The 27,459-nt window shown below is 38.3% G+C and overlaps 1 protein-coding gene and 2 long non-coding RNA genes across 7 annotated transcripts in view; all 3 read left to right on the plus strand.

The window, feature by feature from the left end:
- Positions 1–27,459, plus strand: part of LOC101483238 (uncharacterized) — a 137,123-nt gene that overhangs the window by 71,105 nt on the left and 38,559 nt on the right. The gene's annotated exons all lie outside the window — the stretch shown is intronic.
- Positions 4,507–12,439, plus strand: LOC112434471 (uncharacterized). Its single transcript, XR_013094509.1, has 5 exons — positions 4,507–5,040; positions 6,624–6,655; positions 7,626–7,657; positions 8,766–8,792; positions 11,379–12,439. It is a non-coding gene; the product is annotated as an uncharacterized LOC112434471 (long non-coding RNA).
- On the plus strand, positions 17,495–26,406 carry LOC112431314 (ATP-dependent DNA helicase PIF1-like). 5 transcript variants are annotated; one of them, XR_013101665.1, is made up of 6 exons: positions 17,495–21,592; positions 21,779–21,915; positions 22,005–22,227; positions 22,346–23,546; positions 23,733–23,816; positions 23,973–26,406. XR_013101665.1 is itself a non-coding variant. In XM_076892382.1 (6 exons), the coding sequence occupies exons 4-6, from the start codon at positions 23,518–23,520 to the stop codon at positions 24,469–24,471; spliced, it is 612 nt and encodes a 203-aa protein (XP_076748497.1). In that variant the 5' UTR covers positions 20,347–21,592; positions 21,779–21,915; positions 22,005–22,227; positions 22,346–23,517; the 3' UTR covers positions 24,472–26,406. The 5 variants fall into 5 exon arrangements, 4 of the variants coding, with proteins under 4 accessions (XP_076748489.1, XP_076748483.1, XP_076748487.1 ...); XM_076892382.1 differs by having other exon boundaries at positions 20,347–21,592; XM_076892374.1 differs by lacking the exons at positions 21,779–21,915; positions 22,005–22,227; positions 22,346–23,546; positions 23,733–23,816; positions 23,973–26,406 and having other exon boundaries at positions 17,495–19,644; positions 19,805–19,935; positions 20,028–20,156.

The following is a 27,459-nucleotide window of genomic DNA, read 5'->3' on the forward strand; positions in this document are numbered from 1 at the left end:
ACTTTTTGCATACAGCTTCAGCTTTAAAGCATCCACACTGCATTTTCGCAGGAAATGCAAATTTTTCTAGTTGTGTGGATGCTTTAAGCATCCACACTATTGAGTTCCTGTTTCTCTTTATTCTTTATACTTTATTCTAGTTGCTTCCGTACACTTTTTGGCACTTAACTACTTCCACAATTTTCAGCCGATTTTCACCGTTCAAATTTTAAACTATTCTGCTTCTTCTGCTAATGTGCGCTATGACTTTTGGTATTTTTAACTATTATACTTTTTAAAATATTAAGCTTTTTTCCTTTAATTTGTCCCATTGAAATGAATGGGAAACTTCAGCAATTCTGCTAAAATTTGCTTGTTTTTGAAACTTAACTACTTCCTCATATTTTCACCTAGAACAACCATTCAAATTTTAAAATGTTCACAAATTATTGGGCTATTCAGGTATCATTCAGCTTTTTCAAATCTTCTACTGTTTTACTTTTATGCCTCTTAAAGTTTTGAGTTGCAAAATTGTGATTTTTCACAAAATACATGCGTTGTTATGGTTGCTATGCTCTTGGCTTCCAGTGTGTCACTGAAGGTTTTGCAGTCTTCTCTTCATGTCCGAACAATTGTTTGCTACTTGCTCAATTTTCACTCAACTTCCACAAATTATACATCAAAACGTAGGTATTTTTGCTGGCTTTCAGGAAATGTCACTATCATTGTTGTGGGATTTATAGAATTTTCGCAAATCTCCTCAGACCAACACAATGTCAGAAAACTCTCCATATAAAGTGAATGGAGAGCTTGTTCAAAATCACCGCTGGATTTCTGTAATGAGAGGCATATTCGAATCGTCATATCTCCTTAACGAAGCAAAGTTAAGACATGAGGCTTGTCCCCGAATATCTTCAGACACCCCTGACGCTCACAATTCAAGAATTTCTTTCTCACCTATTACCGTTCTGAAATGAGTTGGACTTGTTTGAGGGTAGGAAATTCGTCCTTCGCTCAGTTTTCTTCAGATTTCAAACTGTGGAAATGAACCACTTTTTTCTCTCGTCATAACTTTTTGTTGGATTTCCACAGAGACCTGAAAATTTCCATGATTGTTCACCAAAGCCTGCTGTCTCTTACGGTGAAAGAATGATATCGATACTCCAAATAGATTTCTAGTTAGAAAGCGTTGTTTGAGGGCAAGTCAAGGCAGTTTTTGCTTCGCTCTACTCAGTTATGGTGCATTACAAGTCAAATATCTTTAATAATTCATATTTTAATGATAAATTGTAAACACTGGAAGATTCCCCCATCTCTTCTGAACAAAACGGTGTAAGAATGACCGCTCTAGCCCCTACAGTTTGGAAATTATGGTCATTTGTTTGAGGGGAGTCCTCACTATGAGAAATAGGCTGCAATAATCCTGTGCCTCTCTGTGCTGCGTGTGTAAAAAGAGGCACATGTTTTGGCGGGAAAAAGTACACAGGCTCTCTGATTGGTGGATTCAAATTCAGCAGCTCCCAGGCTGACCTAGAAACTTACTTCTCTCTCCCTGTGCATGTTCAGCATTTTTTCAGCTGTCCATTTTGCTTTTCCAATTTTTCTGTTTAACTTATTACTATTGTGCTAAATAATACTATTTCTGCTATTTTATAAGATTTGTGCCTAATATAGTATTTCTGCTAAATTACAATATTTCTGCTTTTTATACTATTTGTGCTAAAACATAGTATTTCTACTAAATGTAGTATTTATGCTTAATCATACTATTTCTGCTTTTTATGGGATTTGTGCCTAATATAGTATTTCTGCTTTTTATAGGATTTTTGCTCAAACATAGTATTTCTGCTAAATGTAGTGTTTATGCTTAATCATCCTATTTCTGCTTTTTATAGGATTTGTGCTTAATATAGTATTTCTGCTAAATTATAGTATTTCTGCTTTTTATAGTATTTGTGCTAAAACATAGTATTTCTACTAAATGTAGTATTTATGCTTAATCATAGTATTTCTATATATTTCTATATATTTCTGCCAGGTCCCCAGGCAGCCAATCCTCTGTGAGGACTTAGACATTCAAATTTTCAAATCAGGGCCTGCACGGTTTCCCAGCCAATCATATATGTGTCCTGAGGCATTCAAATTTGCATATTGGGGCCTTCATGGCTTCTAAGCCAGCCAATCATATCTGAGGGCTGAGGAATTCAAATCCACAAATCAGGGCCTGCACAGCTTCCCAGCCAGCCAATCATGTATGTGGGCTCCAGGTATTCAAATTTGCATATTGGGGAATTCGTGGCTTCTAAGTCAACAAGTCATCCATGTCATATATCTCTAAAAATTCATATTTTAATGATAAATTGTCAACACTTGAAGATTCCCCCATCTCTTCTGAACAAAACGGTGTAAGAATGACCGCTCTAGCCCCTATGGTTAGGAAATTATGGTCATTTGTTTGAGGGGAATCCTCACTATGTGAAATAAACTGAAAGAAGCAGGTCTATGTCTCTGTGCTGCGTGTGTAAAAAGATGCACCTGTTTTGGCGGGAAAACGTAAACAGCCTCTCTGATTGGTGGATTCAAATTCAGCAGCTCCCAGGCTGACCTAGAAACTTAGTCCTCTCTCCCTGTGTGTGTGTGTGTGTGTGTGTGTGTGTGTGTGTGTGTGTGTGTGTGTGTGTGTGTGTGTTTTTAGTGGGAGAGAGAGGACCCTGCCCTTATTTGGCAGCATGTCATTGTAGGATTTAAATTGAACATAGTTAGACTGGTTGACTGGATTAGAGCCTGTGTTTGTGTGTCCCTCTGTGCATTTGTGTTTCAATAAGTTATTACTATTCTGCTAAATCATAGTATTTCTGGTACTTTTCGGTACTTGTGCTAAATACAGTATTTCTGCTAAATTATAGTATTTCTGCTTTTTATAGGATTTGTGCCTAACATAGTATTTCTGCTAAATTATAGTATTTCTGCTTTTTATAGGATTTGTGCCTAACATAGTATTTCTGCTAAATTATAGTATTTCTGCTTTTTATACTATTTGTTCTAAATTATAGTATTTCTGCTTTTTATAGGATTTGTGCTTAATATAGTATTTCTGCTAAATTATAGTTTTTCTTCTTTTTATAGTATTTGTGCTAAAACATAGTATTTCTACTAAATGTAGTATTTATGCTTAATAATAGTATTTCTATATATTTCTGCCAGGTCCCCAGGCAGCCAATCCTCTGTGAGGACTCAGACATTCAAGTATACAGATCACAGCCTGCACGGCCTCCCAGCCAGCCAATCATATCTGAGGTCTCCCGTTTCCTCTCTCGTCATATCTCAGCGACAGATGTACAGAGAGCAATGAAAATCGCAGTCAAAGTACACCAAAGTCCGCTGATTCAGCCAGTAGAAGAATTATGCTTCTAGTCCACCTAGTTTTTTAGTTACACAACGTTTTGTAACTCCAAAAAACGGTGTTTTTCGCCTCTCACCGCGATCTAATTCTGACTCCTCATCAGCCTGTTTTTCCAAAGCGGCCGCTCTCTTTCCCAGTGGCGCAGTTGGTAATGACACGGCTCTGCAAGCCAAAGATCGTGGGTTCGATTCCACCTTGGTCAACATGTTTTTTTTCCCCTACAAATTAATACACTGTCACAGACCAGTAATTCATATTCATCATTTATTACAATTCTGCAAACTTTTATGATTTTACCAGCTTTTGATAATATGGACCTCACATTCTTGTTAACACTCCATGGCACAAATACTCTTCCCTTTAGGCTCTGTGTATGTGTGTGTGTGTATCAATATTTCTCCCATTTTAAAGTATTACTCCTCCATAATTGTATTTCTGTTCAATCAAAGTACTTTTACTACATCTTAGTACTTCTGCTCAATAATAGTATTTCTGCTAAATCATAGTATTTTTGCCAAATCATGATTTTTGTGCCAAATCATAACATTTGTGTTATGTTAAAGTATTACTACTAATTGGAGGAATTTCTGTCATGTTACAGTATATGTGCTAAATATAGTATTTCTGCCAAATCATACAATTTCTACTATGTTATATTTTTCTTTCTAAATACAGCATTTCTGCTATATAATTGTATTTCTGCTTTTTATACTATTTGTGCCTAACATAGTATTTCTGCTAAATTATAGTATTTCTGCTTTTTATACTGTTTGTGCCTAATATAGTATTTCTGCTTTTTATAGGATTTGTGTTTAACCTTCAGAGGTCCTTAGGGACATTTATTGTCTTTTGCATTTTTAATTTTAATATAGTATTTCTGCTTTTTATAGGATTTGTGCTAAAACATAGTATTTCTACTAAATGTAGTATTTATGCTTAATCATACTATTTCTATATATTACTATTCTGCTAAATCATACTATTTCTGCTTTTCATAGAATTTGTGCCTAATATAGTATTTCTGCTAAATTACAGTATTTCTGCTTTTTATACTATTTGTGCTAAAACATAGTATTTCTACTAAATGTAGTATTTATGCTTAATCATACTATTTGCATATTGGGGAATTCGTGGCTTCTAAGTCAACAAGTCATCCATGTCATATATCTCTAAAAATTCACATTTTAATGATAAATTGTCAACACTTGAAGATTCCCCCATCTCTTCTGAACAAAACGGTGCAGTGACCGTTCTAGCCCTTACGGTTAGGAAATTATGGTCATTTGTTTTGAGGGGAATCCTTAATGGATAATGTTTATATATATATATATTTGTCTTTAAAACATCTTTGCAGACTGACTGTCCTGGACTGGTTGTTGTTGTCTTTTTTTTCAGGTCTGGTGAACTCAGCTCTTTGGTGTTGGTGTTCAGGAGTAGAGCCTTCTAATAATATTTATTCAAGTTATAGATTTAAAGTTCTGCGAGTTTTTTCTGTAGCAAATAAATATTGTATAGAATATTTAAAATCACCTACATTTTTGATGTTTACAATGCCCATTGTGTGTAATACTGGAATTTCCTACTACCCGTGAACGCCTCATCTTTTACCTGACTGCCGGACATCCGCCTTTCCGCACACTTCGCTGAGTCCGCTCTGGGTGAGTGCTGCTGCTCTGCTTCTCCTCTTCTCTCCTAAATGTTTATAGTCTGTTTGTGCGATTTAACGAGTTCTTTTAGTGATTTATAAAGCCAACCGAGGTATAACTCATATTAGAGTAACACAGTGGTTGCTTTTTCTTAGTGAAACTTTGTCATTTTTGTATGTAAAAGGAGTGTTTGATGAGCTAACAACCCGATGCTAATGCCTAGCGCTCCTTTGAGCCCAGTGTGAAATGAAAATTTGACTGTGAACCACGGTTATCGTGTTGTTTTATTAATTACATTTGGTGTGTTTGTCAGTCTGTTACATAAGGTGCAGTTAGTTCTCTTCACAAATCAGTTGGTTAAAACGGCCTCATTCTTTATGCTGTAAAGATTTTAACGAACCGCCATCTTAGATTCAGTGTCAGCTGTCGGCAAGATCAAAGGAGCCATTTTACCGCCTCTGACCGAACACGGGAGAAAAAGAGTCACGTTTGTCCAGGTCTTGTGGATTAATTAAGAGAAAGGAGGGGGGGAGAAACTGAGGATTAAACATAGGCTATGTCCCCACATACACGGGTATTTTTGAAAACTGAGACTTTACAATCCCGTCCACACATAAACGCAGAAATGAAGGAAAACTCTGCTAGGAACATACCAAAGCAACAGGTGGCGATATATTCCTAAAGTGTAGAAATGTTGGCCAATCAGAAGTCTAGAAGCCTCGGTGGGAAATAGCAAACAAAGATGGGGCATAAAAGCAGAACAGAGTCATATGTGTGGGGGGACAGTAACTGTGTGCGTATATGTAAGCATTTAAACACTGCAGAGAGAACAATTAACAGTAACCGTATTGTAGAAATGCATTTCATTGAAACAATAACGTGGCGCACAGTGTGACGTCAAAAAAGGTGCTGCGTTTTCTCCGTTTCCCTGTCCACACATAAATGCAAAAACGGAGTTTTCAAAAATATCCTGGCAAGCGTTTTTAGTTTTTCAGTGACCGAAAACGCCGTTTAAGTGTGGACGAAAGGTGCAAATGGATAGAAAAATCTCCATTTTCAAAAGTACCTGTGTACATGTGGACATAGCCCAAGAATATTAAGAACTCCTAATTTGTAGACTTTAATTTTTAAGAACTGTTTAACAAGGCTTGTTTGTGCCAACCTAAATCTGCAGCACAGTTTAAATTCTCACTTTGTGGAAAATTAATGAAATAAACAACAGCCCACCTTCACATAAATAAAATATGGCAGTATATTATTAGTAGTATGGTACATAGATATTTATTTTAAAACTACAGCATATTTAATGATACTATGTGCAGTTGGTAATATTTTAGGAAGTAGAATTTGAATGCAGACCACCTCAAATATTAAAGCCTTAAAAATATACACCGTGCAGTTTTTCATGTATGAGTGTTTTGCAATCTTAAATGAGATGTAGACCAAAGAAAACAGAGGAGAGTTGTTGTTTGTATTCCAGCTGTAGTAAACAAAGAAGTTTAGTGAATCTTTTTGACAACAGAGAGTGATGCAGTATTGATGCTGATTTGAGTTTTCTGATCCTGTACTTTTGTTCTTTGTCTTTTGTTACACAGAGTGAACTAGAAGCTTGGTTTTGCCTTTGCTGGTAAGTAAACAGTGATTGTAACTGAAGCAATATGAAATTGGGATTGTGTAACATGTTTAGCAATTTATATACAATAGTTTGGCTTTCTGTGATATCTTGCCATTTGCTCATGGGCAAAAACACATTTAGGATTTATAAGCAGTAAAGCCCCCCCCCCCCCCCCCCCTACTAGATCTCTGAGTGTCCCTAAAAATGTCCCTGAAGTTTAATAGGCCATTTATGTCTAATTTTAATTTTAAAGGCTTATCAAAGCATTTCTCTAGTAATTATTGTTTTTATTACACATGTTAAGGCCATTTGAGACTCTGCAATTAAATTTTGCCCTCTTTAGACTAAAGTGAGTTCATTTTGTCTGAGGTACAGTGCTGGGAAAATTCTTTTTTTTCCTTGCAGATTTATTTTGTTCATGCTTTTTTGTCACATGTTTCAAATCATCTAACAGGGATGATATGAATAAATACAAAAAAGCATTTTAAAGTGATGATTTCACGTATGAAGCAGAGAAAACCAAACCAGAGCTATCTGTTCTAATGTGAGAACATGCTGGTCTCTAATACCCAGTTGTGGAAGCCCTGATACGAAGAACTACCATCAAGCATTTATAGTATCAAGTATTATTTGTGATTGTTGCATGCTTTGAAACTGTGATGTTATCATTTGATCAAGTGTGCAATGCGAGCAAATCATTGCTTGTGGTATCTGCTGTGTTATGTAATAGCACCAAAGTATTAGAGCTTTACGTTAATGAGGAATTTCTGTGGCTTATTGCAGATCGATAAAACGACACATCACCTTAATAAAGACAGAAATCTTTAATAAGGTGCAGAAAGAGAAGATCGGGTGTTTATAGTAAAGCTGTTGTAAACAAAGAATTTAACAGATTTTTTTTTTCACTACAGATTGTGATGCAGTATTGACTCTGATGCTGATTTTAGTTGTCTGATTCTGTATTTTTGTTCTTTTGTTACAGAGTGAAACAGAACTTTGGTTTTGCGTTTGCTGGTAAGTAAGCAGCAATTGTAACTGCAGTAATATGACATTGTCACTGTGTAACATGTTTAGCAACTTACCTAACGTAGTTTGGTTTTTGTGAGATTACCATTTATTGATGGGCAAAATCAAATGGTCAGAATTTATAACTTGTAGCAGCAAAGGCCCCACACATGACCTCTGACTGTCCCTGAAGTTTAACAGGCCATTTGTGTCTGATTTTTATGTTTGAACACAAACAACTGTTTTTATACAGTTGTTTGTGTTCTCCGTTTGTTTGTGGATTTACGTAGCAGAGCACCACAGTTGTTGATTTATATCTTCACTCATATTCTGCTTATGTATTGATAATTTCCCCCAGGGATCAATAAAGTATTCTGATTCTGATTCTGATGTATTAAAGTCAGACCACTATAGAAGTATTTTTGCCTGAGTGAACAGAAGTGGTAGGTTAAACATTTAAGCAATAATAAAAAAACTCAGAGAACCAGAGTTGTGAGTAGGCAATGTTGTGTATGTTAAAGCCTGTGTGTAATTTATATACAATAAGTTTAAATCAGTTTCTTAATAATTTGCTTGATACATTGTGTTTAAAATTTTATATAAAAGGGAAATATTGCAAAATACAAAAAGATTCCTGCCAACAGGTACAATGGAAGGACTTTTTATTATAATTTTTGTAATTGCAAAATGGTGTGCCACTGTTGTTACTATAACATGTCAGAATTTACATGTATTTTAGGATTTACATATTCAGATCAGAACTAAAACCTGGTGAGGTTTTCCGTTGATTCTAACAGTTGTGGTTTTTCCACACTTTATTAAGCACTGACTTGTGATAGAAAATGATGGAGCTAAAAAGCCATAATCTGTACCAACAAATATTGGTGCCTCTTCTTTGCACTTCTGTAGTATGCATGCCTTTATTACACATGTTATCACCATGTGAGACTCTGTAACTGAAGTTTGTCCTCTTCAGACTACAGTGAGTTCATAAAGGCTTGGAGAAATTGAGGATTTTACTAGTTATTTCATGTCACAGTAAATTGGATTGTGTGCGAAGAGGTTCAACAGTCTAAGTCATTAAACAGTGATCTGATGTGTTGTTTCCTTTCTCTAGGATACTGATCTGATCGTCTCAAGTCTGGTAAGTAAAGGTTTTGTCTGCGGTACAGTGCTGAGAAAGGTCTTTCTTCCTTGCAGATTTATTTTGTTTATGCTTTTTTCACGTTTCAAATCATCTAACAAGGATGACCTGGATAAATACAAAAAGCAGTTTTAAAGTGATGATTTCATTTTTGAACCAGAACAACCTGGTCTAATGTAAAAACATGTTGGTCTCTAATACCCAGCTGTGGATGCCCTGATAGCAACAATTACCATCAAGCATTTACAGTAACTGGTAATGACTGGTTTACATCACTGGTTGATTTTGGTCCACTATAATTTCAGAATTGTCATAATTAGATCCAAACAGGACAGGCAAAAAAAGAAAAGAAAAAAGTCTTAATTAAGGCCCAATATAGGGTTTTCAAGTCATACCAAGAATCTTAATTTCATTAAAGTCCAGACTGATTCGTTTACACCATGTGTTTTGTTTCATTCATTCAATTGGACTTGCTTGTGTGCTTCAGATCCTAAGTGTGATTAAACTTAAGCCCAGGACCTGATGAGTTGATGTAGGTCCTGAAGTAGTAAAGGAACTCTGGGACATCACAGTAACAGCACCATGTTTGACTTTAATGCTGGTGTTTTTCTCTCACTATAGATGATTCAGTTAGTGCAGTTAGTCAGCACAGCTGTTGGTTATCATCGAGATATTATTAGGCAACTTGTTTTTGCCTGTTCAGCTACAACGTCTGGGAGGGTTTCTGTTTTCTGGGGTCTCCAGATCCTTAGAAATCTCTTTGTAAACCTTTACAGAACTATATGTGTTTGTTTCACATTAGAGCAGCTCACGACTAGCAGTTTAGGGACAATTAAATATTCACATAGGACAGGGGTCTCAAACTCCACTCTTCAAGGGCCGGTGTCCTGAAGCTTTTCCATGCGTCCCTGTTACAAAACACCTGAATAACATTTGTAGGTCATTAGTGAGAGGATAGAATTTCACTGTGTGCTGAAGTGACATCCCCTAAGACTACTCAAATTTAAGTAATTTAAGTGTTTGGAAAAATGTCCTTCTAAAAGTACTTTCATTGCATCATGTTCATTCACTCATGAGCTGCTATAACATGAATCAAATGGCTGAATTACCACCTCAGCATGCAGTCACGTTCTGTAGAGTTTTGCTAATGACCTACTAATGTTATTCAGGTGTGTTGCAACAGGGACACATAGAAAAGTTTCTGGACACCAGGCCTTAAGGACCAGAGTTTGAGACCACTGGTGGTAGGACATTGTGGATTTCAAAAGCTTCTTCCCTTAAATCACTGCCTAAAAACTGCTTTTTGTAATTTGTCATAATGACTTGCAAAATATAGGTGGGATGAAAACATAAACATAAGACATTTTATAGTGGCCTGATATTTTTATCAAGGCTGTTTTTTGAAAATAATCCTGCCCTAATTTACAAAAGATGAACTGTGTCTGAAAGTCATGTTTGTTTGTTTGTTTAAGAAATGTGGGAATCTCCAGCAAAGATCTTACATGCAACAGCTCAGATACAGCACTCACTTCTGTTCTTTTTTTTATCATGAAATGATCTACAAAGAAATTATCATCATACTAAATTTTGCTAATTAGGCCTTTATATCAGCTATGATACGTTTATTATAGATTTAGTGTAGTGCTTATTGCTGTGTATCAAACATGCCCCAAATGTGACTGAAATATGTAGAAACTGCTGTGTAGAAACTAGCTGTCTCCAAATTTCTCATTTTGCCAAAATTCATACAGAGTGGCCTGAAACTGTCTGCTGTAACCTCAGTGTGTTGGTTTTGTTGGACCATATAATATTTACAGTAAGTTACTGTAGCAGCACGTCTTGGTTTGAGTTTATAGACTTAGTTTATTGTTTTAATAGAACGTAAAAATGTCCTTATAACAGTTCCACCATCATTTGTTAAACATTGTCATTCTGTTCACTCCAATAATTTACTGTAGAAGTCTTTAGTATTTAAAGCCCTACATGTACTGTATTTTTGAGATTATAAGGCATAATGTCAATAAACAAGCCTGTTTTTAAGGCAGATTAAGCCAAACAAACAGTCAGATAAGTCAAACTTTATTCAAGTCATTCATAAACAACTCTCAACACTGTTCAGTTGTAACACATAAAATACAGAACAATACACTCACTTTTTCAGTTCATTCCTCATCCACAAATTCATCAAACTCTTCATGGGTTGATCAGTTTGAAATCTGCTTCTTAAGCATGTCTCTTAGCACGTGCCAGGTCCTTGTACACACACCATAATGTTATGTTGAAGCACCGTACGAATTACTCTACGAGGGTCCTGACTATGGTAGCCATAATGCTCTGACAATACATCAAGCAGCGCAGCTTTGTAGCTTACCGAAGTATTACTAAAATATTTGACAGAATTTTGAGCGCTGTGTACCACAGAAATCCCGTTTGAGGTCAGTAAGCATAACCAGAATCGATACGCTAGGCACATTGTATGTTTTTGAGATAATGACAGGATTTTAGGTGTGCCATATAGTCTGAAGAATATGGTAAATCCAAGCATGTTGGAAATATGACTAATTCCAGGCCTTTTGTGTCTTACAGGTGACCTGCTGCAGAAGATCCTCTCTCTCTCTATCATTATAAGCAATTCTGTCTATCCTATCACTCTCCCAACTCTATCTAATTTGAAAGCCATTCTATCTTGTATCCCTCTCTCTACCGCTCTATCTAATTTGAAAGCCATTCTATCTTGTATCCCTCTCTCTACTGCTCTATCTAATTTGAAAGCCATTCTATCTTGTATCCCTCTCTCTACCGCTCTATCTAATTTGAAAGCCATTCCATCTTGTATCCCTCTATCTCTACTGCTCTATCTAATTTGAGAATCCAAGTTTTCAGAAATCCTTTTCAGAATCCAATCTATCTGTTACAGAATTCTGAGAGATCTCTGCTCTCACTGCTCTTTCTTTCCTGTCTTTAAACTCTCTCACATTCAGTCATTTTGCTGGAAATTACAAGTTGAATATACAGTAGTAGAATTACAGTACAGTAGAACTTTTAGTAGAAACTACTTACACAGCCCTACATTTGTCATTTTAATTTTGCATTAGACTTTAGTTTGGACTGCTAGTTTGGCTTACTTTGATCAATTGTATAAAATATCACCTTTTTATAAGTTTATTTGTAATAAGATAATCTGGTTATTTTGTAATACATACATTCAGATAAATAATAAATTAGATCCAGTCTGTTAGTCTGTTTCATTGGCTATAACATTTGACTGCAAGTTTATAGTACTATTATTTAAGGACAAACCCATTTTGTCACTCAGTGTAAGTATTCAGTTAGTATTGTCATCGAGAAGCGCCTGAGGACTTCCTGTTTCCTGACTGCTGCAGAAAATCCAGCTGGAGAATCCTCATCACCAGTCATCTTATCACCACACCACCAAAGCTCCATATATTTGATTTCAATTTTAGATATCTGAAAGATTTACATAAACTCCCCTAAGAGCTAAGACTTTTAATATAGCCTGTTGATTGTTGAGATTTATTCTGCATATCATTTTACAGAAGTTGTAATTATTTACCAGTCTGGTTAAAAAAATATAAGTAAAATTATACAGTTTCAAAAAGAGCTACAATAAAACAGATCAAATTGTTTCCAGAGAACTTTGAATTTCCTTTATTTTGAGTTTGGAGTAGAAAATCAGCTTTTTATATATAATAGTACATTTCTCAGATTTAACAGTAATTTGAGGAGTTATACGTTTTTCTGTGTTTCAAGGTTCAGTTTTGTTTACATTTGTGTATAACCACATATAAGCTCCAGGTTGTACTTCAGCAAAATGCCAAGAAAAGGTCAAAGGTCGCAGTCCCAGAAGCTTAGATGGCAAAAGCAGAAAGAACAGCTGAATGTTTCTCAGAGCAGTGAGCAGGTAAAGGTGTGTGTTTCAACTTTTCCCAGCACTGAAGTGCAGAGCAGTGTTCAGACAGCCACAGTGTCTTATGCAGATGTGGTAAAGAGAAGTGTTCCCTCAGTGTCTGTCCCAGAGCCTGAAGTTATGCAGCTAATCCAGACTGAACCCCAGCTAACTGTACAAACACAGCATGATGAAGAGACAGCCACAGTGTCTTATGCAGATGTGGTAAAGAGAGGTGTTCCCTCAGTGTCTGTCCCAGAGCCTGAAGTTATGCAGCTAATCCAGACTGAACCACAGCTAACTGTACAAACACAGCATGATGAAGAGACAGCCACAGTGTCTTATGCAGATGTGGTAAAGAGAAGTGTTCCCTCAGTGTCTGTCCCAGAGCCTGAAGTTATGCAGCTAATCCAGACTGAACCCCAGCTAACTGTACAAACACAGCATGATGAAGAGACAGCCACAGTGTCTTATGCAGATGTGGTAAAGAGAAGTGTTCCCTCAGTGTCTGTCCCAGAGCCTGAAGTTATGCAGCTAATCCAGACTGAACCACAGCTAACTGTACAAACACAGCATGATGGACACGCTCCAGTACAGTCTCATGTACAGGTTACAAACAGTGAAAGTCGTCCACGAGTGAGTAGCGTCTGTGCTTCCCGAAGCCAGGCCGCTCCTAGGTATGGAAAGTACCGGAATCAGCAATGCATGGCTAACAGTTTGGTTTTCCTGTCATTCTTACACGAGGATGAATTTATTACCAGAGCAGATCTAAACCGTGTGTTGGACAAAGGCCATGCCGTCTATTCAGATGCCAGACTGAGGTTTGTGAACAGTGTGTTTCTAGCCTGCGATGAACTTCCTTCAGTTGTTACCAGCCGCAGACACGAGTATCAAGTCGACATGTCTCAGTTTGCTCATTACGGCACATTTGATGGTACAGATCACTTTCCGAGCCTTGAACAGGGATTACAGTGTTTGGCTTCAGACGTTCGCTATGCTTTGCTAGTCATGGGAGGAACAGTCATCGCTGTTAGCAGGCTGACTTCAGGTGAATATGCATATTTTGACCCTCACCCACGTAAGTCTACTGGTATGCCATTATCGCCAAGTGTAAGTGGTGGAACTGCAGTTATGTTGAAGTTCACACGTCTTAATGACATGATTGACAGGATCAAACGTTTGTACAGAATGTTCAGCATCGCACCAAGCTGCACTTATGAGCTACAGCCCATCGAGTTTCACAGTGAAAACGCTGCTGACCAAAGAGATGCTGATGAAAACAGACAAACAGCTACAACTGTTCCAGCACCAGCTTTAAATGAAGTTGTTCATGAAATAAACTCCCAAACATCTACTGACCAGACACAGAAGACTGTGAGAGACACTTTAACGACTGAAGTGACATCATCCAGAGTGGATTATTCAAATGAGACAGCTGCTACTGAAAACAACCATCTTCCTTCTGAGTATTTAGAAAAAGAAACATCTGCATCCTCTGTGAGAGAAACGCAGGTAACATCAGATTCTGTTCCTCAGAATGATTCAAACACTGCCTACTGTTTAACTAATATAACAGAGGAACCCTCAGATAAACTGCTGAAATATAATAAACAGCAAAGGAGAAAAATAAGGAGAAGATTATTAGCCCAAGAAAAAGTACCACAGAGAAAGGAAAATCAGAAGAAGAAAGAAAGGCAGATGTACACTTTTGATGAAAGTTTTAAGGCAAAGAAAAAAGGTTGTAGTAGAAAGTCTAATGATCCTGATCACAGACAGAAGAAGAGTGTGTACAAAAAATATCTGTATAAACTAAATGCTACATATAGAGAGAAACAGAGAGAACATTTCAGAAGAACCTATAGAGAAAGTGCTAAAATAAGAGAGAAAAAAAGAGAATGTGTCATAAGGATGTATAAAGACGATTCTTTATTCCGAGAAAAGCAGAAGGAACGTATGAGAAAAACATATAAAGAATCTTATAGACAATTTCCTATGTTTAGAGAACAGCAGAAGGAACGTATAAGAAGAAATTACAGAACTTGTGCTGAATTCAGAGAAAAACATAAAGCTTACATGAGGTCATATGTATATAACCTATATAAAAAAAGTGAAGATTTTAAACAGAAAAAACGATCTTATCTGACTAAGCGTTATGGAGAAGAAAAACAATTTCAGCAACAACACAAGGACAATATGAGAGAACGAATGAGAGTAAAATATTGGAACGGTTTTTCTTTCAGACAGATGCATAATATCAGATGTGCAATGAATATAAAACGGAAATATCGCCAGATGCATCGACCGGCTGAGACTTTACAGTGTCATCCAGAGAACACTTTAATGAATGAGGCCATATCTCGTTTCAGATCAAACATTAAGTCAGCACCATCTTATGTTTGTACTGTTTGTCTAAAAGCTTCTTTTCCTAATCAGGTAAAAATCTGCAAAAGAGAAAATTACTCAAAACACCAGACTGTAGCTCATCAGTGCCTAACTGGTAAATTTGTTCATGTGTGTGATGAAGCATGTCATGATCACTGCAGCTTTCCTGTTGAGAGAAAAAAAGAGTATATCTGTCACACATGTCACAGTTCCCTCAAAAGTGGATGCATGCCCAGGCTTGCTGCTGTTAATGGTTTAGAACTGCAGGATATTCCAGCTGAACTTTGTGATCTCAACATTCTGGAGAGACATCTGATTGCCAAATGCATACCATTTGCTAAGATTATTCCTCTTCCAAAGGGGAGACAGAGACTCATACGTGGTAATGTGGTGTGTGTACCATCTGAGGTCCAACAAACAGTTGACAGTTTACCGAGGATCAGAAGCCAATCACAGATCATGAGGATAAAGCTGAAAAGACGACTGTGCTACAAAGGCCATCAGCTGTTCCAGACTGTCACCTGGTCTAAACTCATTCAAGCTCTGCGTAAACTGAAACAAATTCATCCACAGTACACAGATATTGTTATTAGAGATGATGCATTGCTTTGTGATCCAACGTTACCTGATGATGACAGCAGTGATGAAGCCAGCATGGCAAGTGATGATTATAATGAAGCAGATTTAATGGAAATTGACAACTATGAAAAAGATGCCCTTTTGTGCGAAAGTGAGTCTCAAAGTGACCAAGATATTAATATGCAATCCTGTGATGAACAACCAGAGGAACAAAATCCAGATGAACCAGAAAGTGATTTGAACAATGGAGGTTTTGCTCTAGAAAGTTGTCTGCAGCCTGTAGACATTTCAGAAGAGATTCTCTGTTTCACTGATAACACATATTGTGTGGCTCCTGCAGAAAGAAACAATCCTGTTAGCTTCTTCAGAACTCCTCATTTGGAAGCCATGGCATTTCCTGTGCAGTTTCCTACTGGTCAGAATACACTGGATGAAAAGAGACGTCTTAAACTCACACCAAGTGCTTACTTCAAGTCAAGGCTTTTCAACATTGATGCAAGATTTGCTAAAGACACAAATTACCTGTTTTTCTCACAGTTTGTCACTGAAATACACTTGGCTAATTCCAGCATGACAATACAGCTAAGGAAAGGTAAAACTATGACCAAAGATGGACGCAAAATCACATCAGGAATGTTACAAAGTAAGACAGAAGTAGAGAAGCTGGTAAGAAATAAAGATGCAATCAGATTTATGCAGCCACTCAGAGGAACTCCAGCTTACTGGCAGAAAACTACCAGAGATCTATTCAGCATGGTTCGCCAAATAGGAACACCTCAGTTCTTTGTCACTTTCTCTGCTGCTGAGATGAGATGGCCTGAAGTGATTCAAGCAATAAAGAGACAGCAAGGTGAAGAGGTTGATTTTGAAGCCCTGGACTGGTCAGAAAAGTGTGAAATTCTAAGATCAAATCCAGTAACCACCATGCGAATGTTTGATAAACGTGTTGAGGCTTTGTTCAGAGATTTGCTTTTTTCTCCTGCACAGCCCCTTGGTGAGATCATTGATTACTTTTACAGAGTTGAGTTCCAGCACAGAGGTAGTCCACATATACACATGTTGCTGTGGATTCGAGAAAAGGTAGAAGCAGATGTGGATGACGACCAAACTGTCTGTGACTTTGTTGACAGATACATCTCAGCTCAACTCCCTGATCCAGAAAAACAACCTGAACTGCACAAAAAAGTCACTGAGCTACAAAAGCACAGCAAAAACCACACAAAGACATGCTTTAAGAGTGTGAACTCTGGTTGTAGATTTGGGTTTCCCAAACCACCAGCCACAAGAACAATGATTGTGAGACAGGATGAGGATTCAGACACTGAAGCTGCAAAAGCCAAACTCAGACCTTTGTTGAACCTGCTGAAGGAACCTGAAGCTGCTTCCCTCACCATAGAGCAGATTCTGTCACGATGCAACTTGACAATGAATGAGTATGAACAATGCCTCCAGAACATAAACAAGAAAACAGCTCTGATTCTGAAACGTGACCCAAATGAGTGTTGGATCAACAATTACAACCCAGACCTGCTTGAAGCCTGGAACTCTAATTTAGATGTCTCATTCATTTTGAATGCCTATTCATGTATAGAATACCTCTGTAAATATATAACAAAGAAAGAATCTGGCCTCTCTGAATACCTGAAGACAGTTATTGACAACTCTGATAAGAACACCGTCAATGAGTGTGATGAAATGAGAGCTGTGATGCAGGCTTACTCAAAAAAGAGAGAAATCAGCGCACAGGAGTGTGTGACTCGAGTCTGTGGCCTAAAAATGAAAAAATGTTCCCGCAGTGTTGTATTTGTACCAACAGATGATAACCCGATAAAAATGAGTCGGCCCATGAGCTTCCTGGAAAGCACAACACACGACAGTTGTAATATTTGGATGACAAGTTTGAGTGATAAATACAAATGCAGACCTGAGACCCCAGAATATGAGGAAATGTCACTGGCTGATTTTGCTGCCTTGTGCAGGTTGGTGAGTGGTCCAAATGAAGGAAAAGATGTGCTTCCTCTTCTAAACCAGCTTGGATTTGTACAAAGGCGAAAGAATGATAAACCAGCTATAATCAGATATTACCACTGTTCACAGGAAAAAGATCCTGAGCAATATTATGGTCGACTGTTGAGACTTTACCTTCCACACAGATCAGAGCAGGAACTGAAACCACAAGGGTTCCAAACCTATCAGTCCTTCTACAACTCAGGTTTTGTACGACTTCCATGTTCAGACCACAGTGAGTCTGTGAAAAGGGTTGTGAAAAGAAATAAAGACAAGTATGAGAAGAACTCTGAGGATATTGAGAGTGCACTGGAAGAGTTTGAACAAAATAGGGATGTTGTAATTGATGAATGGTGTAATCTTGCTCCTGAATCTGAAGTTGTGAGGCTGCAATGTGATGAGAATCTTCCTGAGAGACATTCTGATGATGAGAACGAACAGGAGAATGTTCCCGACTACAGTCGTCAGTCTGATGCTGTAACAGAGATCAGAGCCATCAGAGAACAACCTGCAGTAGATCCAGCCGTGGTACGTGTAATGTATCAGAATCTGAACCAGAAGCAGGCCTGCGTGTTCTATGCCATAAGAGACTGGTGTATTCAGCGAGTTTGTGGTTTGAACCCAGATCCATTTTTCTTCTATATCAATGGTGGTGCAGGAACTGGAAAGTCACATCTGATTAAGTGTATTCATTCTGAAGCATCAAAGATCCTGAGCAGACTGCCTGCTAATGCAGAAGAAGCTGACATATCAAATCCAACTGTTTTACTGACTTCATTTACCGGTACAGCAGCTTTTTCTATCAATGGCTCTACGTTACATTCTCTACTGAAACTACCCAGGAGTCTGAAACCACCCATTCAAGGACTTGGTAACCAACTGGATGAAGTCAGATCTGAGCTGATGAATGCTGAAATTATTGTTATTGATGAGATTTCAATGGTTTCAAAACCCCTTTTTGCTTATGTGGATGCAAGACTGAAACAAATCAAAGGCACTCAGAGACCTTTTGGTGGAATGTCAGTTTTAGCTGTTGGAGATTTTTACCAGCTGCCACCAGTGCGACAGTCTAAACCTCTCTGTGTTTACGATCCAGAACAGATTGACCTATGGCAGGAACATTTTCAGATGATCACTCTAACCGAGATCATGCGTCAGAAAGATGATGTGGCCTTTGCAGAGATGCTGAACAGGATTAGAGTCAAAGAAAAGACAGATGAGCTTTCTCAGTGCGACAGAGATTTGTTGTCACAGGCTGTGACTGCACCAGAAGAATGTCCAACTGAGGTCTTACACATTTATGCCACCAACAAGAATGTGGAATCCCACAACACAGATACCCTGAAGAAGCTTCATTCAAACATCATAATCATCAATGCAGACGATTTCCAGAAGGATAAATGTACAGGCAGAATGGAACGAAGAGACAAACCATTTACAGGTGGGAGAAATGATTTACCTGACACTCTGAATGTTGCTGAAGGAGCTCGAGTCATGCTGACCAGAAACTTGGACACACTAAACGGTTTGGTCAACGGTGCTTTTGGTATACTGGTAAAGGTGGTGAGATCTGAAAATGATGGACACATAATTAAACTGGGGCTCAGGATGGACAACCGGCAGCCTATGAGACACAACCGCAGTGCTAATGCAGCTTCTGATGATCTGGTTTACATTGAGAGAGCAGAGGAGAGTCTGAAGTTTAAAGGAGCAGTACGCAGACAGTTTCCTGTAAAGCTAGCATTCGCTTGCACAATTCACAAAACTCAGGGTCTTACAACACAGACAGCTGTAGTTTCAATGAAGAACATTTTTGAACCAGGTATGGCTTACGTTGCTCTCAGCAGGGTGACGTCTCTCAGTGGACTCTATTTGCAGGACTTGGATGAGAAAAAGATTTACGCCAATCCCGAGGTAACTGCAGCGCTCCAAACCATGAGACAAGCCAGTGTTGAGGAAATGATGCCTCTTCTTCAGGTCAGAGAAACAGCCAGCAGACTTGACACTCTTACACTGATCCATCACAATACAGAGGGTTTGCCATCTCACATCAGTGACATCAAGAGTCATCATGAAATGTGTTTAGCAGATGTTTTGTGTCTCACTGAGTCTCACCTTCAAGGCTCCTTTGTTGCAGACAGTCTTCATTTGGATGGCTACACCATGTTCAAACGCAACAGACATGTGTCCTACACAAACTTTCCTCACATGGCCAGCAGAAGTGGTGGGGGAGTTGTTGTGTATTTGAGGAATCATTTTCAGGTTCAGGTAAAACAGTATCTGCATAATGTCACTGATCTTGAGTTTTTAGTGTTGAAGGTTCAGGCTCCATTCCCTGCACTCATTGCTGTTGTGTACAGACCCCCTGACTACAGTTTGACACCATTCATGCAAAACCTGGTAAGTCTTTTAGATTCACTTGAAATAATGGACTGTCACCCAATCATTGTGTGTGGAGATTTTAATGAGAACCAGTTGCAGAGTGGAAGAAAACAGATTCTGGAGCAGTTTCAGTCGAGAGGGTATTCACAGCTGATCACTTCTGGCACTACAGACAAGAACACCCTGCTTGACCTCATTTTTATTTCTCAGCCACAGAAATGTCTATATTCAGGTGTTCTGAGATCATATTACAGTTACCACAACCCTGTGTTTTGTGTCCTGTCCTCGAGCCAATCATGAAGTCGTCTGGTGAGTTTTGAAACAATTACAGATCATGTTTGTTACAGAGTTTACTGATTGTAGAGCATGAAAAATATTTTTCATTGAAAAAATTGTCTTCCCTACTCTGTCTGTAAGAAGACCCTTTCTTATTGCAATGTTATTAATCATTTCACCAAATCATTGCTGAACTTCATGCAGAGCAGAGAACATCTGCTATCATGCACCTCTGATCTGAAATGTGCTGCAACATTTATTAAACCAACATCATTTCTTTTATTCTCATGTTTTAAATGACTAAATCTTTTTACTGTGACGTATGTAGCTCAACAAACGAGATCTTCCCCTCCAAGGGCTTGAAAATATGAAATAGTAAATAAATAAATCCCACATAAATGCAGGTATTTATTATGGGTCACATGAATAAATACAGACAATTATATTTTCTTGATTATAGTAGCTTTTGTAGAATCAAAAGTTTTTGTGATGAATGAGTTTTTGCTTATCATGTTTTACAGGTAAAAAATGTCAAAAGTTATAAACTATCTTTAGGCTACCAGAGATGTCTATAATGATACATTATGTAGAGAAAAACATTAGTACAGCTTACAGAATATGTATAAAAACTGATTTAGAAGTAAATGGATAGTTTTCTGAAAGTTCCCGACTACAGTTTAACACCACCCACCCAGATCAGCCCCCAAGTGTCTATGTAATGCTGGTATGGTGTGTGAGTTTGACTTGGCCTTTATCCGGGTGGGTTTGGGTTTGGGTGGATAAAGGCCAAGTCAGAATTCTCTGAGCAGCTGGAAAAAGCTGCTAATAAACAAAGACATCAAAAAGTGTGGGCTTTAGGTGTAGCCCCCGCTTTCTGATGCACTAATTAGACTTAGTAACCGACACCCCATACCAGCATTACATAGACACTTGGGGGCTGAGCTGGGTGGGTGGTGTTATAAGCACGTGTTTTGTTAGATATATTTTTTCAGACACCATCTTCATGAACTGCTGAGCCAAACCTGATCCATCAGTGCTGGACTGCACAGATAACTACATGCCACAAGGAGACTGCTGTTTTATGAACTGCCATACCAGTGTGTCTTCAATGGAGAAGATGACACACCCATCACCTGACCTCCTGCCTGATCTGGAGACCATCATCATGCTACCACACTACACACCTCTGAGACCATCAATGATGACTCATACTGAGGAAACTGTATTTCCTGTCAGAGATGCTCAGTGATCCTCAGAGCAGAGAGAGGTATCATTCTTTATCTTTGATAAAAAAAAAAATGTCAGTGTTTTTAATTCAATTAATTAATTAAAATCCTGTTTATTGCATAAATAATTCCACACTCAAATGATTATACTTGTTGACACTTTTTGAGTTTTAATTCACATTATGGATTACAAATCTATGCTTTTTCTACTCTGTCTCTCTGTGCAGGTATTGCTGTCTTCTGAGTTCTTCCGTGTCCCAACTGAGGCCTTCAAACCTCATTGCAGAGCTCATGTCTTTCCTCACCATCATGTGAGTGTGAGATTGCTCTGGATTCTGGTTATGTGGCCCGCAGCACCTATAAGGTATTTCAACATTGTTCATTGTATAACTTATTTGTAGTTTTTAGGGTTTCTACAGACAAAAAAAATGTTCCTTTTTCTGTATTTTTTAGAACAAGCTCGTCCAGTGTGCCTGCATTCCAGCTTCTTAGACTCTACGCAAGTGGACAGAGTATCAGTGTTTGGCCACTCTTACAGACACTGACTTCTGTCAATTCACTTCTACTGATCGGGCACCTCACTCCAGGAAGACAGAGGGCTGCAAGCCTGTCATCATTTCCAGTGTGGCTTTGTATTCTTGGGGTAGCATCAGATTTTTCCCACAAATATTCAAAGGTAACACTTGTTTTAAGCTTAGTTATTAAATCAAAAGTCTTCCCTTGTGTCATGTCTGTGAAGGTTCTCATGATGTCCTTTGATGTAGTCTCTCTCTTCACTTGCATACCCACTACAGAGGCAGTGGAGACTGTCAGAAAACGACTGCAAGAAGACAGCTCCTTGGAAGACAGGACCAACTTCACACCCGATCAGATGTGCACACTGTTAGACCTCTGCCTCACCACTACATATTTCAAATACAACGAGGGTTTCTACAGACAAAAACATGGCTGTGCCATGGGTTCCCCTGTGTCACCTGTTGTAGCCAACCTTTACATGGAGGAAGTGGAAAGGAAGGCTCTTGGCTCTTTCAAAGGAAGAGTACCCAGCCACTGGTAGAGATATGTAGACGACACCTGGGTCAAAATCAAAAGGCAAGAAGTGGAATCCTTCACTGCGCACATTAACGCCGTGGATAAAAACATCAAGTTCACCAGGGAAGACACAAAGGACGACTGTTTGCTTTTCCTGGACTGCGCTGTGCACATTGAAGAGAACGGCAAACTCAACATCGAAGTTTACCGGAAGCCCACACACACGGACCAGTACCTCCTCTTTGACTTCCATCACCCTCTGGAACACAAACTTGGAGTAATTAGGACACATCCCCCCCCCCCCCCCCCCCCCCCCCCGGGCAGAACATGTTCCCTCTAAGCCTGAAGGGAAAAAGAAGGAACACACACATGTAAAGGAAGCACTCAAAACGTGTGGATATCCTAATTGGGCGTTTATAAAGTCAGCAAAGATGCACAGAAAAGAACATCAGATACCAGCGAGGGAGGATAAGAAAGACAGATGCAACAACATTGTCATCCCCTATGTACTAATTAGACTTAGTAACCGACACCCCATACTAGCATTACATAGACACTTGGGAGCTGAGCTGGGTGGGTGGTGTTAAAAGCACTTGTTTTGTAGATATATTTTTTCAGACACGGCACAGTCTCCTTTGTGGCAAAACCTTCAAACTTCACCATCCTCAGCTGAAACAACAACATCTTAACACCATCTTCATGAACTGCTGAGCCAAACTTGATCCATCAGTGCTGGACTGCACAGATAACTACATGCCACAAGGAGACTGCTGTGTTATGAACTGCCATACCAGTGTGTCTTCAATGGAGAAGATGACACACCCATCACCTGACCTCCTGCCTGATCTGGAGACCATCATCATGCTGCCACACTACACACCTCTGAGACCATCAATGATGACTCATACTGAGGAAACTGTATTTCCTGTCAGAGATGCTCAGTGATCCTCAGAGCAGAGAGAGGTATGATTCTTTATCTTTGATTTTTTTAAAAATGTCAGTGTTTTTAATTCAATTAATTAATTAAAATCCTGTTTATTGCATAAATAATTCCACACTCAAATGATTATACTTGTTGACACTTTTTGAGTTTTAATTCACATTATGGATTACAAATCTATGCTTTTTCTACTCTGTCTCTCTGTGCAGGTATTGCTGTCTTCTGAGTTCTTCCGTGTCCCAACTGAGGCCTTCAAACCTCATTGCAGAGCTCATGTCTTTCCTCACCATCATGTGAGTGTGAGATTGCTCTGGATTCTGGTTATATGGCCTGCAAGGTATTACCTATACCTATACCTATAAGGTATTTCAATATTGTTCATTGTATAACTTATTTGTAGTTTTTAGGCCTTAACACAAAAAAAATGTTCCTTTTTCTGTATTTTTTAGAATAAGCTCGTCCAGTGTGCCTGCATTCCAGCTTCACAGAAAAGAACATCAGACACCAGCGAGGGAGGATAAGAAAGACAGACACAACAACATTGTCATTCCCTATGTAGCCGGTGTATCAGAAAAACTCAGGAGAGTTTTCTCCAAATACGACATCCCAGTGTACTTCAGACCCAGTAACACACTCAGACAGAAACTGGTTCACCCGAAAGACAAAACTCCTAAACACAAACTTAACAATGTGGTGTACGCTGTACAGTGCAGCGAGGAATGCCCAGACTTCTACATCGGAGAGACCAAACAGCCACTTCACAAGCACATGGCACAACATAGAAGAGCCACCTCCACGGGACAAGACTCAGCAGTTCATCTGCATCTAAAGGACAAAGGTCAGTCTTTGAGGATGCCAATGTTCACATTTTGGACAGATGGAGGAGTGAAAGAAGCCATTTACGTCCACTGTGAGCGACCATCTTTAAACAGAGGCGGTGGTTTATGACACCAACTGTCTGCCATCTATAATCCAGTTTTGAGTTCCCTCCCCAGACACCGTAACGTCCACTCACACCCTGGGAGTGGGCGTGGGTGATTTCCTGACCTCGGGAAATCACATGATAGGGTGGGGCCAGGTTTCACAATGAGCTCACCCGAAACCCTGGCTGATTGGGACCCACACCCACTTTCACACCTTGGCTCATGTGATTAGGTAGAGGATCATCAGGGGGTTCTTTGTCCCTCTTTGGGGGGAAACTCCCACTGGGTTTAAATCTGGGACTCTCCACCATTGACCCTTAGAACTGAAGAAGCTTCTCGGATGAGAGGTGAAACGTCTTCAAGGAACTCAAAGAAGTCCAGACGCTTTTCTTTCCAAGCTCCTTAGACTTCACTTGTGTTAATTACATTTTATTTGTTGTTGTTTTCTTTTAGATTTATATGCAGTGATTGGATGTGGTGGAGCTTTGTTAACCGTGTGGAAAACATCTGTTTGTGATGATATTTACAATGAGGCTTTAAGGTGACAGTTTCCATGTAATTTCAATCCTCTTACTAAGCAAAAACATGTTTGCAATTAACATATTTTTTCAGTTTTGTCTTTTGGATTTATGGTTAACATTCCTCTGTGACAGCAAATACTAAACTGGTCCAAGTAACCAGCATATCATTGGTCAAAGGCAAAAAGGACCACATGTCACACTAGCAATGAATTTTTGACTGTGTTTGTGTTAGTATAGAGTAGGTCTAACAGTGGTTTTCCACATCTGCTCTAATATATATAGATAATGGGTCAGACATATAAAGTCATTTTGAAAAGTTCATAAAGGTCATTTATATGTGTTCCTCTTTATCATTTTATATCAGGTCAAACAGCAGACTTGAGTTTTGATCAGGGTAGAACCATAACATTCATGCTAATGGTTCTACTGTTTACAGTTACTTTATGATGGATTTCACCCTGGTCACAGCACTATCTGAAAAGCTGTTAGAGGTAAAGTTAAGCCAATTAATACCTCATCATAAGTCACTCTCTAACGCAGGGCAGTGATTATTATTCACTGTAATTTATTCCACAACAATGTTCTTTATTTGATTCTTTAAATATGCACATCGATTGTTTAGCTGTGTGACTCTCCACACCTGAAATATATCACAATGTCGACTTCATTTCGACAGTATTTTGTAGATTGGTACCATATTTATCATCGAATCATCTTGTGCATTTATTAACTAAATGTTGTTTGTTTGTTTTTTTGTTTGTTTGTTTGGGGGTTTTTTGTTGCCATTTTTACCTTTCACCAACTGTGTAAATTCTGCAATTTTACCTTGGTTTTGTTTCACATCAGTTTATCTGCTGGCTGGTATTCCTGTCTTCCTTCTCTCACCCCAACCGGTCGCAGCAGATGGCCGCCCCTCCCTGAGCCTGGTTCTGCTGGAGGTTTCTTCCTGTTAAAAGGGAGTTTTTCCTTCCCACTGTCGCCAAAGTGCTTGCTCATAGGGGTCATATGTCATATGATTGTTGGGTTTTTCTCTGTATCTATGAAGCGCCTTAAGGTGACTTTTGTTGTGATTTGGCGCTATATAAATTGAATTGAATTGGTTTTCTTTCTTTTCTAATGTTCCTGGTCATTTTTCACAGTTAAACAAGTAACTTTGAGGTTACTTCATCGTTTTCAGCTGTTATCTGTATAAATTTTTTTCCTAATAATTACATTTCTGCAAAATTATAGCAGTTCTGGTAAGTTGTAATATTTCTGCCAAGTTATTAATTTTTGACTAAATTATTACATTTCTGCTAAGTTGTAGCTTCTGGTAAACTACAACATTTCTGCTGAATTGTTATGTTTCTTCTAAGTTATTGCATTTCTGATAAGTTATTACATTTTTGCTAACTTGATGTTGTTCTGCAAAGTTATTAAAATTTCAACAACTTTTTAAACACTGACTTTGATTTCTTCAGCTTCTTCAGCTATTTTCAACTATTTTCAGCAGACAGCTTCAGCTTTACAGCATGCACACTGCATTTTCGCAGGAAATGCAAATTTTTCTAGTATAGATTTGTTTAACTGACTGAAGCAATGACAACAGTCTTCTCCTGAACACCAACACCAAGGAGGTGGTAAAGAGTTCACCAGACCTAAAAACAAAACAAAACAATGCAGGACAGTCTGCAAAGATGTTGAGTCAGTCAGACATCGTGCAGAGCAGATGAGGAAGAAGTTGTAATCTAAAATGGAGAACAATAAATACAGCCACCTAAGCATCCTCACAGGACAAGATGAACTGCAGTGAGAGGGTCATCTTACTGCACTGCAGGACTCAGAGGTTCAGGAGGGTCTTTATCCCCATTGCCATGAGGCTTTTTAAAATAAACTACTCACATGTTCTTCTCACATTTATTTCTTTTACTCTAATAAACACTGGTAGTAATCATATGAATTCTGAGCTAAATGGACTTGCCCTGATAGGCTTCAGCCAGCCCAGAAGCTAATACACCACAACACTTAGGGAAACTGAAACTGACTGTTATTAATGTTTTCAAACTGTTTAAGAAAAACATATATAATCTTTCAGCCTTCTAGAAAACACACATAAAAACAGTATTATATGATGTTGAACATACAGATAGGCAGTTGTTGGCCTACAGGAGTGTTCTTTATCGAAGGTTTTAAGTGCTTAAAAAGTCTGTTAAGCTCTGTACAGAGCATGCAATGTAACTGTACATTAGAGAGTGTTTTATAAACCATGTCTTCTGTTTCATTTAATAAACATGAGACTGCTTTATGCATTTTCAGCTATTTATTAGATTTTATCAGATTAAAAAACACTTAGCATAAGAATGCAGTTGAAACTATAACTTTTAAATATTGTTTAAATGAATGAACATAGCAACTTGAACATTTTAAAAAATACAAACAAAACAAATGAACTATATTTATATATATAGATCTATATATATATATATATATATACATATCTATATCTATATCTA

This window comes from Maylandia zebra, linkage group LG2, assembly GCF_041146795.1.
Source record: "Maylandia zebra isolate NMK-2024a linkage group LG2, Mzebra_GT3a, whole genome shotgun sequence".
Lineage (NCBI taxonomy): Eukaryota > Metazoa > Chordata > Actinopteri > Cichliformes > Cichlidae > Maylandia > Maylandia zebra.